The following is a 12,714-nucleotide window of genomic DNA, read 5'->3' on the forward strand; positions in this document are numbered from 1 at the left end:
TGGAGCTGCCCGCTGCTGCCCTGGGGCGCCCTCCGGAGCCTGGCACTTTGACCTGGGAGACAGGATGGGGGCGGTGGGCAGAGCCAAGCACCCAGCAGGGAGATGGGACACAGACGTCCATCAAGTTAGGCCCCCTGGAACGGGCAGAGCACGCCCAGCTCCCGGCCAAGTCTTCTCAGCCTGGGCCGTCTCTCTCACCTCCTGCTCCCGCCTGGCACAAGGAGGTGATGCGAGGAGGGTGCTCAGATGTCTGAGCCTCCTGTGGGGCCGAATGAAGCTGTGGTCCCCGCCGTCAGGCGCCCCGGCCTGGGGCAGAGCTAGGGTGGGCGAGGGGTAGCCAGCACCCGTGCTGCAGGTTGGGGTGGAAGGGCTTGGAAGGGCGTTGCTAACAGTTACTAGGACTCTGGGCCAGGCATTGTGGAGGTCCCAAGGCCTGCATAGGTCTGGCTAACCCTCACTATAACTCTGCACGGTGGAAACTGGTATTCTTTCTTTACAAAAGAGAAAACGAGGCCCAGAGAGGTGAGCTTCGTTGAAGCCGTGCAGGTAATGGTAAGGTCGGGGTGCACACTGGAGGAGAGGGCACCATAGCTGGCTGCCTCGGGGGCAGATGCAGGGACAGTGCCTGACATCTTGTACACTGGAATCCACTGGAGGGCAGCTGCTCTGGTTTCTGACACTGCGTTTCTCAACTGCCTCTGTGGAAGGTATTCCTGGGAGAGTCCTGTTGACCTAAGAGGCCCTGGTGCCTTGGCCTCTTCACAGCTAACTTCAGAGCCCTGTCCTTCCCCAAACCACTCATCTCCCAAGATATTTTTTGAGCACCTCAAGTGGCACCACTGATGATTCAGCAGCTTCTGAGGAGACTTGGGCAGAGGAGTTAGGGGTGTGTGGATGTGGCTGGAGGTCTGCTCCTCTGGGGTAAGTTCCTGGCTGGCAGGAATGAGACCCGCACCCACCCTGCCCACCTCCCTGAGGCCTCCTGATTTGTTAGCTGTGGGGTGAACAAACAGGCTTCCCAAGGGAGCTGGATCTTTGCCAGAGAAACCAAGTTTCTCTTGGGTCAACTCAGGCAGGTGGCTGACCTTCTGTGGGCCCCAGCTTCCTCATCAGAGACCATGATGGGTCAAAGCCTGGAATGCAGACAGGAGCTCTGTAATGCCAGCGCCCCATCCCTTCTGTTGGCAGCCTCTCCAGAGCCTGAGTATGCTGACTCCTAATGGGGGTGTGTGTAATGAGACAGTCGTGTGTGTTTGGCCCAACCATTGCCTGCCCTCTTGCTGTGGTCCCGTTTCACTCACTTGCACTTGGTGAGGTGGGGTGAGGAACTGAGAGAGTTCACTTTGCAGAGTGAGCTGGGCCAGTGGGGGAGAGGGCTTCGTGAGTGTTGAGAGTTTCCTATGAGATGATCTTCCAGCCCTGGACACCGCCTCCTAGCTTGTCCCTCAGGAAGCCATTGACTTTGCCAACCCTGGTGCCATCTTGGAGGAGTTGGGGTGGCAATCAACAGAAGAAACCCTGGGAAGAGGAGTAGGGTGGGTCACACATGTGATGTTCAGCGAGTCTCTTCCCTGTCTGGATCTCAGCTTCCTCTGGTAAAAACAAGTGGGTTAGACCAGACAGCGGTGGTTTTCAAACTTCTGTTTCACAGTGAATTCTTACCCAGAACCCCAACATGTAGTATGGATAACATGGAACTGCTCTGGCTTCCCCTTCTCACCCTGGTGATCCTGAAGCAGGTCTAAAAATCCCTAAATAGATGATCTGTGGGATCCCTTTCTGTGGGGTTCTAGGAAATCTGTGGTAGCCCCCTCAAGTGTTGCCTAGTATTAGAGTTGTAGGCAGGAATTTGAATTCCAAGGACTCCATCAGGAGAAATGTGGGCATTAAGGTGGGTATCATCCTGGGAGCGTCTGGAGCTGATGGCCTGTGCCTCTGGCCAAAAGTTGTAACTGTGTCCCTCCCCTCTGCCATGTGATTTCAGCTTTTTGAGGGTGGAAAGGTCCTTGTGCCTCTGAGTCCTTATCTGGGTCATAGCTGGTGACAATAATTCCACCTCAGTTTCACCCCTTTAGTTTGTTTCGAAACTGGTAAAATGCAAAATCTCCTTAGGAGCAGTGTTAGGAAAGTGCTTGAAGTGGCTATCAGTTGTTTTACCTGATGAGTATCTGAGTAGCGGCCTTGAGAAAGGAGGCTGGGGAGCTAAGTTAAAATCAGCCAACACTTATATAGTGCCTGCTGTATACTAGCCTACTACAAGGGGACGGAGGTGAGAATGTCACAATTCTTGCCCTTATGGGGCAAGAGGAGGGAAGGAATTCACGTTATCCAGGGACCATTTAAAAAATTACACATGGGTTATCTCATTTGTTTCATATTAGTTTCATTTTTTAAAATTATGTAAAATTTTGACCACATACAAAATAAACCTACATCCCATATATCTGTCTAACTACCACCCAGATCAGGAAACAACATTGCCGGCATTCTGAAGCCTCAGAAGCTCCCCTTCCAACTATCCCAAGTGAGGGGATAACCACTCTTCTGACGTCTAGCACCATGCATTAATTTTTCCTAAATGGGATCACACAGTATGCAGTCTTTTGTGTCTGGCTACTTCCATTTAACATTATGTTTCTGAGATTCGTCCATGTTGTTGCAGGTAGCAGTAGTTTGTTAATCTCATTGCTGGATAATGATTCCATTGTATGGGTATATAGTACCTCAATTTGTTTATCCAGTCTTCTATTGATAACCGTTTGGTTGTTTGCAATTTTTAGTTATTACTAATTGTATTGCGATGACCATTCTAACGTGGATCGTTTGGGAAAACATATGCATGCATTTCTCTTAGGTATGTCCAAAGAAATTGCCGAACAGTTTTCCAAAGTGGTGGTCCCAGCGTATACCCCTCCCAGCAGTGTTTGAGAGCTCTAGTTGCCGCACATACTCACCAACACTAGACAATGTCTTATGTTCACTTTCCATGGAAGGAATGTGAAACTCAGAAAAGGTATCTGTGCTCAGCTAAGCACAATGTGCCGGTAAGTGAAGGAGCTGGGATTTGAACCCTGGTCTGTGTGATGACTATGGAATCTATTCTCACCCTCTGGGTTAGACATAAACGTAGCCAGAATGTGATCAACTCAAGCCCTAAAAATGTATGAAGAGCACTCTTGGGGAACTTGAAGAGGTGGAGAATTGTCATCTGTTTTTGGGAGGGCAAGGATCATGGAGCCACACAGAGATGGTAGCATTTGGCTGGGTCTTTTGGGAAGTGGGCAGTTTTGCCCACTCTCCAGGGCTTTCCAGCTGGGCCTGCCCTGGCAAGGGCCCCACTTCAGCCAAGACGTAGCAGGGATGAAAGTTTTAAGGGCATGGAAAAGGTCAACTTTGACTGGAATATAGGATATGTAAGGGAGGAGGCAAAGGCTGGAAAGATGACCTAAGCCTAATTGGTGGACCTAGTTTGTCCCTAGGGGGCTGACCCCCCCACCCCTGGCCACCCAGGATGTAGAACCCAAGTCAGAGGCTCACCATTTTTCTGGGAACTGGGGCTTCTTTGAATCCTACTCTCAGCAAATGGAGCTGGCCTCTCACCAAATGGGAGATCTTAGCTGTTCCTGGGACCACTCTCAGGGGTTCTGCCAACAGAATTTTTTTGGAGTTTCCTGCTTCCATCTAGCTGTGTGAAATTGGTAACCCCACCTCACAGGACCTGACCCAAATTGTTTATTTGGAAGGAAAAATTGTTTTTTCAGCAAAAATAAGATGGTAGATAGTACTCCCTTTACTCCCTGGGCCAATCTCGGGAGATTTGCCAGGATGTTGGGGGTGAGGGGGCGCCAAACTTCTGATTATGGTCAAGCCAAACTTGCTAGAGGGCTCCCTGGCATGGGTTAAATCACAGCAATAATCATCTTTCTTAGTTGTACAGTAGTTTATATCCTTATCCCCACACGGATATGTGAAGTATGTGATATAGATAGTATCACTCTGTTTACAGGTGAGGGGATGAGTCCCAGAGAGGGTGCCCACCTGCTGTGGGTCACAAGGCTAACATACACTCACACTAGTCTGGAACTGGGGCTCCTGGAGCCTGCTCTTTTCATGCTTACCCCGGCCCTGGCTAAGCATGGAGGATGCATGAGGGAACCTGGGCACCCACAGGCAGGTGACCCCGAGAGTAAGCCCTGTGAGCCAGGCCAGCTCCTCCTGAGGGTCTTCAGGTTCTGTGTGCCTTGATGGAAGAGAAAGAGGCAGATGGCATCTTGCTAATGAAGCTCTGGTTTGCAGGGGGCTAAAGTGGTGGAAAGAGGGTGAAATCTATATACCCCTTGAGAGTTAGGACAGCTCCAGCCACTTGGCATTGATGAGATGTGCCCTTATGGAATGGTTCCTCCACCTAGCCTGGTGAAAATAGTCTTTTGGGGTTCATGGAGCCCACATGTGGTTGGGATCTGATTGGCGGTCAGCAGAAAAGCTGCCAGTGCTAACCAAAATGAGCTCTGAGAGGCCTTTGCTAAAGACCCTTGGAAGACAGATCCACAGGCAGCTGGTTTTATTCTTGGGATTTGCAGACTGTGCCCTGGGCCCTGCTCTTGGGGTGTTGTCCAGCGTAGCACGTGGCTGTCCCAGTAATGGGTAAGCCCCTTGGGGCAGAGGGATCCCAGGAGAGGATGCAGACAGACTTTTCTGGTGGAGTGGTAAGTGCTCCCCATGGCTCAGAGTTGGCCTATGGCTTTCAATGAGATGCCTGGGGCAGGCAGAGTTGGCTCGATTTTACAGATGAGGACACTGAGGCCCTTCTGACAAAAGGAGATCACAGGGCTAGTTTCAGGCAAAGCTGGAACTAGCACCTCAGGCTCCTGACTCCTGGCACCTTTTGGAATTTGCCTCGCTCCTCCTGCCCATCTTTCTTTCGGGGGTGATGAGTGAGAGAGTTTACAGATTAGTTCAGACACGCAGTTGGGTGATACAACCCCTGAGGGAGCTGAGATCATGATAATGATCTCACCTTTTAACAGCGTTTTCTACTTTACAAAATAATTTCATGACTTGAAGTTGATTTTACAGTATTAGCCCCATTTTACAGATGAAGAAGCGGAGTCTCTGGCAGCTTAGGTGGCTTACCCAAGCAAGACTGGGACTTGTACCTAGGACTTCTGACTTTAAAACTAGTGCTTTTTTTTTTTTTCTATTGCCCAGGCTGCAGTGCAGTGGCGTGATTTCGGCTCACTACACCTCTGCCTCCTCGGTTCAAGTGATTCTTATGCCTCAGTCTCCTCCCGAGTAGCTGGGATTATAGGTGCATGCCACCATACCCGACTAATTTTTGTATTTTTGGTAGAGATGGAGTGTCACCATGTTGGCCAGGCTGGTCTTGAACTACTCCTGACCTCAAGTGCTCCACCTACCTCGGCCTCCCAAAGTGCTGGGATTACAGGTGTGAGCATCGCACCTGGCCTTTTTTTTAATAAAACTGTACAATAGCTGCTTCTTTTTGCAGTAGTTTTGAATTTAATGAAAACAAATAGCTGAAGTTCACCATGGATGTTTTTCTGAACTTTTTCAAACAGATCTGAAGACCTGAGGAGCTCTCCTTTCCTGTCTCCTTAACAAATTTGAATTCATGTAAATTAAATAAGAACCACACATCATCAGCTGCAAGTGAGAAAAGGCTTGAGCAGGGCAGTTCTTGAGGAGCCAAGGCTGTGGATTATTACTAAATTATTAGCTCCCTTGCAGCCAATTATGTTTAGGCCTTAGACTGTTAGGCTTGTGCTAATTTGGATGACTGTCCTAACCACAGGTTTCTTCTCATTTCAGGGCTGTATGTTCGAGGCCTCAATGAGGAGCCCAAACATGGAGCCATTCAAGCAGCAGAAGGTGGAGGACTTTTATGACATCGGAGAGGAGCTGGGGAGGTAGGAGACTGTGTAAGAGGTGGGGGGATGCCGAGGGAGCCAAAGTCATGCTTCTTCTAGCACAATTGTCAGTTGGTGTTGGAAGGCAGGGCCACAGGACCAGTGGGAAGCTTTAAAAATGAACCTGAGGATTATTCACCTGCCTGGGTGACTTTGCACATAGTCATTGCTCTGAAAATAATGACTTGCCAGTAAAAGGGATGAAAATTGTTGAGTTCTGTGTTTTCAGCATAATCTAGCTGGCAGGGAAAACCTTCATGATTCTTGTTTGATCTGTTACTTTTTTCATGAAGTTCCCCCAGGCTCTGGATAGAGACCTGACTTGTTGGTTTTCTTCTGAGTCTCACTTGGGATTCTCCATGGTTCCCAGGGTTTTGTTTTAAGCTCAGAACCTGGATGGGAGGTGAGGTAATCCTCCTGAGAATGGATTTATGTTGAGTAACCAGCCACACGAGCCCTGTCATGAAGTTTTCCTGGGATCTTTGTTACTTGGTGCATTTTCAGGTTTGCTGAGCCCAGAACACAGCCAGGGTGAAAATCAGATCTGATAGTACTATAGTTACTATTTGAATAGAAATTAAGGTTTTCTGAAGCTCTTTTCTTGCCTTCCATTTCTACCAGCTGCTAAGATTTAGGTGGTAGTGTAGTGATTACAAAACAACAGTCCTGAAGTTTGAGTCTCACAACAGTGCATGAAATAGGCATTATTTTTACTCTCATTTTCCAGATGAGGAAACTGTGGTCCAGCATTTGGGCAAGTTGCCCAAAGTTGCTGAGCCAGTGAGTGACATAGCCAAGGTTCTGACCAGTCTGTTTTGCACCTGCGCACCTGTTATGCCCTCTCCCATAAGCTTGGCATTTGTACACTCACACATGCTCATCAGAGCACCTAACCTCACCCCTTCACACACAGTGCAGCATGAAAACATGGGAATTTAGAGTGTGTAGACCCGGAAAATCTGAGACGGGTCTCAGTTAATTTAGAAAGTTTATTTTGTCAAAGTTGAGGACGCACGTCCATGACAGCCTCAGGAGGTCCTGACGACCTGTGCCCAAGGTTATCACAGCACAGTTTGGTTTTATACCTTCTAGGGAGACATGAGACATCAATCAAATATGCAAGATGAACATTGGTTTGGTCTGGAAGGGCAGGACAACTCCAACTCTAAAGGGAAGACTCTAATGGGGAGGGAGCTTCCAGGTCATAGGTAGATAAGAGACAGATGGTTGCATTCGTTTGAGTTTCTGGTCAGCCTTTCTAAAGGAGGCAATCAGATACGCATTTATCTCAGTTAGCAGAGGGGTGACTTTGAATAGAACGGGAGGCAGGTTTGCCCTAAGCAGTTCCCAGCTTGACTTTTCCCTTTAGCTTAGGGACGTGGGGGCCCCAAGATTTAGTTTCCTTTCACAAGTGTCTACTGTATCCAACAGGCAAAACAGGCGTTCTTTTCACTTTATAGAACTCCTAGGTCAGGACTAATTGTCTTGCTTTTTTTTTTTTTAACTTTCAAAGATAAAACAGGGCTTCAAAGCCAGAAGAGCTTCACTCCAAAGAGAATGAGAGACAGCAGGTGATTCAAGATCAGGGAGTTCATCCTGGCTGGCAGGATGGTGCGTGGGGAGCAAATAACTGCAGAGAACCCAGAGGGGGATGACTTCTCCCAGTCTCGGGCCTGGTGAAGGGATAGGAAGAGAACATAGGACCAGAGGCTGGGGTTGGTCACTGGAGCCTGCCTTCTGGGAAGCCAGGTTCTCTTTGCCTCAGGTTCTTCTCCTGCCCTTGGTGGCACCAGCAGAAAGGTGACATCCTCAGCAACAAACCACGGCCAGCGCTGCCAATGGTGCTCGATTCAATGCCCTCACTTGGCCATGCCCTGCGTGTGAGTACTGTGGGTACCAAGATGAGCAAGATCAGGCAGTCTTTGCCCTCCTGGAGCTCCACCCTGGCAGTGAGACAGCTACACACATGCTAACAAGGGCACTCTCAGATTGGACTAGAGTCTGGGTGGGCAGAGAAACTGAGAAGTTGTGGGGAGTGGGACTCTGAAGAAGGAAGTAGAACCAGCTTCCTGGGGATTGCATTTATGATTCCTTCTTAGTCTTGTCTCTTCCTGACTCCATATATCAAGGACATGTGCTATTAGACCCAGAAAAGACCTCATGTTTTCTGGCCCTCTACCTGCAACAGGGTGTGGAGATCCCATGCATCTCATAGTCTGGGATGTCTTGGGGTGATTCTCACCTCCCCTATTCTTCTAAAGTGCTAATGGGGCAAAAGGTGAGTAAGCAGCAGATGAGGCCCAGGGACTAGGGGCCAGGGGCCTTTGGAGTGGCCAGATGTCCTAGGATTTGTGGTCTAGAGGTCAGATGACCTAGAAAGCCTTTAGAGGTCCTGTCTTTCAGGCCTCTCACTTGACAGTTGAAGAAATGGAGGCTCAGAGAGGGGAAGGGTCTTGCCTGGGGCCACAGAACAGGCTAGAACTAGAGCTGCCTTTGGATGACCACTCAGCTTCTGAAGGGACAGTCCTATTCTTCTCTCCTGCCCTCCTGGTCTTCACTTAACATATTCTTGGGGACCTACTGTGTGCCATGCACCGTCCGAGCAGTGGAAAACAAAACAGACACAGTCCTGTCCTCTGGCAGTTGATGCTCCCCAGGCTGGTGGAGAAAGGCACTAGATAAGTGGACGCTAAGGGATAAATCACCATAAGGTGTGTTAAGGGCTAAGAAAAGAGAGAAAAGGATGCCCTGCAAGGGAATGATGGGGGATGTAGTTCCAACTGAGTGGTTGGAGAAGATTGCTCTGAGGAAGTGACTGCTCATTTGAGAACTGAGGGGTAAATGCACAAGCCAAGTCAGCAGCATGGATGAGCCCTGAAGTGGGGAAGTGCCTGGGACCTGGGGAGCCGGCAGGAGGCCGGTATGGCCTTGGAAAGTGGGCCAGGGGCAAGCAGTGTTACATGAGGCTGATGGAATGGGGACTAGATCCAGTTGGTGAATTCCCTGCCAACACAGAGTGGTGGAGAGGTTTGGCCTTTGGGGTTACATGGGTTGGGGTTTGGGTCCCTGTCCTAGTTGTGCAACATTAGGACAATCTGCCCTCTCTGAGCCTCAGCTTTTTTACCTGTGAGACAGAAAGAGTACCATTACCTAGCTCATGGTCGTGGGGATGAAATGAGATGCCAAGTCGGGAATCCCTCTCAGAGCTGGGCATGGGGTAAGTGTTCATGAACAAGAGCTTCTGGCTTTCAACAGTGACCAGATCGAGCCTTTGAAGTAGGTTTGTAGTGTCAAGGCCCCATCTTCTGCCTCTACAGCCTTCTAGGAGGAAGGCGTGGGACTCTGCAGGAAGAAGAGCAGGGGGATCATCCTGATGTCTGGGGAGCTCAATGTAAACCTCCTTACTTGGCTGTCAGTGAGTACCCTGGTGTAGACTCAGGGCCCTCTCATTGATTTTAGCTCTTCATTAAGTCCTAACTATGCAAAAATGAAAATGTACAACAGTTTGTTACATGTAACAATGGATAAAGCTCAGACACGTAATGTTGAGCAAAGGAAGGCAGACTCAGAAGGGTCTGTACTGCTTTATTCCATTTGTGAAAGTTCAAAATGGGCAAAAGGAATCAATGGTGCCAGAAGTCTGAATGGTGGTTATCCTTCGGGGACTAGTGACTGGAAGGGGGCACAAAAGGGATTTCTGGGATGCTGTATTCTGTTTCTTGATCTAGGTGTCTGTTTCACAGATGTGTTCATTTTATGAGTATTTATATGAAGACATACATGCATATGGGCATTTTCCTGTTTATTAGTCCTTAACTAAAACAGTGTATAAATATATATATATATGTATTTTTGTTTTGTTTTGAGATGAAGTTTCACTCTGTCGCCAGGTTGGAGTGTGGTGGTGAGATCTCAGGGGGAGGGTGCTAGTAGGTAGGCCCAGTGATGGTTTCGTGAACTTCAGCATAGACAACTATTGCATGCACGATGATATAAAGTAATTTAACGTAAGCAGCAGATAATGAAGAGTGATTCCTTGTTTCCTATCCTCCTGCAACCTCCGCCTCCCGGGTTCAAGCTATTCTCCTGCCTCAGCCTCCTGAGTAGCTGGGACTACAGATGCGTGCCACCACGCCTAGATAATTTTTGTATTTTTAGTAGAGATGGGGTTTCACCATACTGGCCAGGAAGGTCTTGGTCTCTTGACCTTGTGATCCGCCCGCCTCGGCATCCCCCCAAAAATAAATAACCTTTAACTCTACTTCCGCCCTGGCCTGGTTCACGTGTTTCTGATTCCTTTAGAGGCTTTGTCTATCCTTATCCTATGAGTAAGAGCATCTCTGTAGGAAAAGCTTTGGATGGCAATGGGATACCCTGGCAGGAGCATCCTGCACTCTGCTGGGACCCTCCCTGGCCCTGCGTATTTGCCTGATTTCTAGCTTCCAGCGCTGAGTGCAGGCAGTTGGCTGTGCTCACACTTTTGGCACCAGCCCGCTTGGGATGCTGGAGGTTGTCTGCTGTTTCTGGGAGTGTTTGGAGAAACGTTGGCTTGCAGACGTTGGCATCTCCCAGCCTTGGTAGCAATCAGTAGAGCAGAGCAGGGAAACATTAGAGCAGGGCTCATAAAGAGAAACTCATCCAACTCCTCATTTTATAGATGAGGCTAAGGCCAGAGAGGAGAAGTGGTGAACTGGTGATAGAACCAGGGTGGGGCTGGTGGTCTGACTCCTAGCCCAGGACTCTGGCCACTGCATCTTAAGGACCCACAAGACACAAAGTCATTTCTTCCTTTAATTGGAATGCTTCTGAGCAGTGGGAGAGAATATAACGGAAGGAAGTCTTTTCTGTTTGTACTTGAGGGTAGTGTAGCACGGTCAAAGTTAGGAGAACGAGACTTTGGGAAGGAGTGATGTTTCTCAGGGGGAGGGTGCTAGTAGGTAGGCCCAGTGATGGTTTTGTGAACTTCTGCATAGACAACTACTGCATGCACGATGATATAAAGTAATTTAATGTTAGCAGCATATAATGAAGAGTGATTCCTTGTTTCCTATCCTTTGATTACTTTCCTTTACTTAGATGGATTTTTTTTTTTTTTTGGTTTGTTTGTTTGTTTTTGTGAGATGGAGCCTCACTCTGTCATCCAGTCTGGAGTGCAGTCGCATGATCTCACTTCACTGCAACCTCCGCCTCCCGAGTTCAAGCGATTCTCCTGCCTCAGCCTCCTGAGTAGCTGGGATTACAGGCACCCACCACGATGCCTGGCTAATTTTTGTACTTTTAGTAGAGACGGGGTTTCACCATGTTGGCCAGGTTCATCTCAAACTTCTGACCTTAGGTGATCTGCCTGCCTCGGCCTCCCAAAGTGCTGGGATTACAGGAGTGAGCCATCGCACCGGGCCAGATTTTCTTTACTTACATTATATTAACATAAAATCATAAGATGTTTCTGTTGAGCTGGATTTCAACAAAAATTTAATCCAAATCTACCATTTTATAGATGAGGAAAGTGAGGCCCATAGAGGGGAGGTTATTTGTCTAAGGTTGTAAACAAGAATTGGAGGAAGTAGAACTCAAAGGCAGAACCTTCTTGACTTCTGTGCTGGTTTAAAAAAATAAGCAAACAAAGAGATAAGAACTTATTTAAATCTACATCCAACCTTTATCCATAGCCCCCACTTCTCTTAAGGATCTTACCTTACCATTACCCCACATGTCACCTCTGCCCCGAAGAAGACAGCAACCATATAATTGCTACCACTTAGAAGAGGCTCATGTATGCAAGACACCCTGCCAGACACCCAACCTGCAGTCTCCTTGGGTGGGGATGAGAGACTTTGGTGGGGGAAGGAGCCTCTGCACTAAAGCCTCAGCCTTCCTGAACGTGGACAAAGGATTCCCTGAGGCAGTCATGTTGATGGAGGCAGGGGGTAGCCAGCCTGGAGTCTCCCAGTGGGATCATCTGTGGTTAAGATCAGCCACCACACATTCAGCTTAGTCAGGACAACCTCTCTGGGGAAAGAAACAACATCCTCTAGGAAATGTGTGAAGTTCAAATTTTCCCGGGCTGGGTTCAATAGCCTAGTCTAGCCACACTGGGCACTATAGAAAACAACAAACGTAGGTGTTACATTTACTCATCTCAGCCCTTGGCAAAAGAGCTTCTAAGACTAACCCTGAAGCAAGGGGGCTTTATGATCCCTTTTAAACTAAAAAGATGTTTGTTTATTATAGAAGTTATTCAAGGTGAGACGGGGGTGGTGGCTCACACCTGTAATCCCAGCACTTTGGGAGGCCGAGGCGGGCGGATCGCCTGAGCTCAGGAGTTTGAGACCAGCCTGGACAACATGGTGAAACCCTGTCTGTACTAAAAATACAGAAATTAGCCGGGCGTGGCGGCGTGTGCCTGTAATCCCAGCTACTCGGGAGGCTGAGGCAGGAGAATCGCGTGAACCCGGGAGGCGGATGTTGCAGTGAGCCGAGATAGCGCCACTGCACTCCAGCCTGGGCAACAGAGTCAGACTCCGTCTCAAAAAAAAAAAGTATTCAGGGTGAATGTCATAAAATTATGAAGCGTATAAAGTAAAAAGTAGACTCCCTCTGCCCTCTTGCCGAATCTCATACCTCACAGGTAGACTTTCATGGTAATTTTCTTCTATTGCCATTCAGAACCTTTCTAAGTGAAGCAAGTGTATGTGTGGACAGAGGGGACCACATGACCATAATGGTCAACAACTTGCTTTTCTCACTTAATGAAATCTGTTGAATATCTTTTTTTTTTTTTTTTTTT

The 12,714-nt window shown here is 48.4% G+C and overlaps 1 protein-coding gene across 1 annotated transcript in view; it reads left to right on the top strand.

Annotated features, from left to right (window-relative positions):
* The window catches only part of DAPK2 (death-associated protein kinase 2), a 161,951-nt gene that overhangs the window by 29,116 nt on the left and 120,121 nt on the right, over nt 1-12,714 (top strand). Inside the window, exon 4 of the mRNA XM_011940428.1 lies at nt 5,830-5,927. Within this exon, the coding sequence (XP_011795818.1) occupies nt 5,836-5,927 (92 nt within the window). The 5' untranslated portion in view covers nt 5,830-5,835. The remainder of the gene's footprint in view (nt 1-5,829; nt 5,928-12,714) is intronic.

The sequence above is a fragment of the Colobus angolensis genome, unplaced genomic scaffold (assembly GCF_000951035.1).
Source record: "Colobus angolensis palliatus isolate OR3802 unplaced genomic scaffold, Cang.pa_1.0 Scaffold19, whole genome shotgun sequence".
Classification (NCBI taxonomy): Eukaryota; Metazoa; Chordata; class Mammalia; order Primates; family Cercopithecidae; genus Colobus; species Colobus angolensis.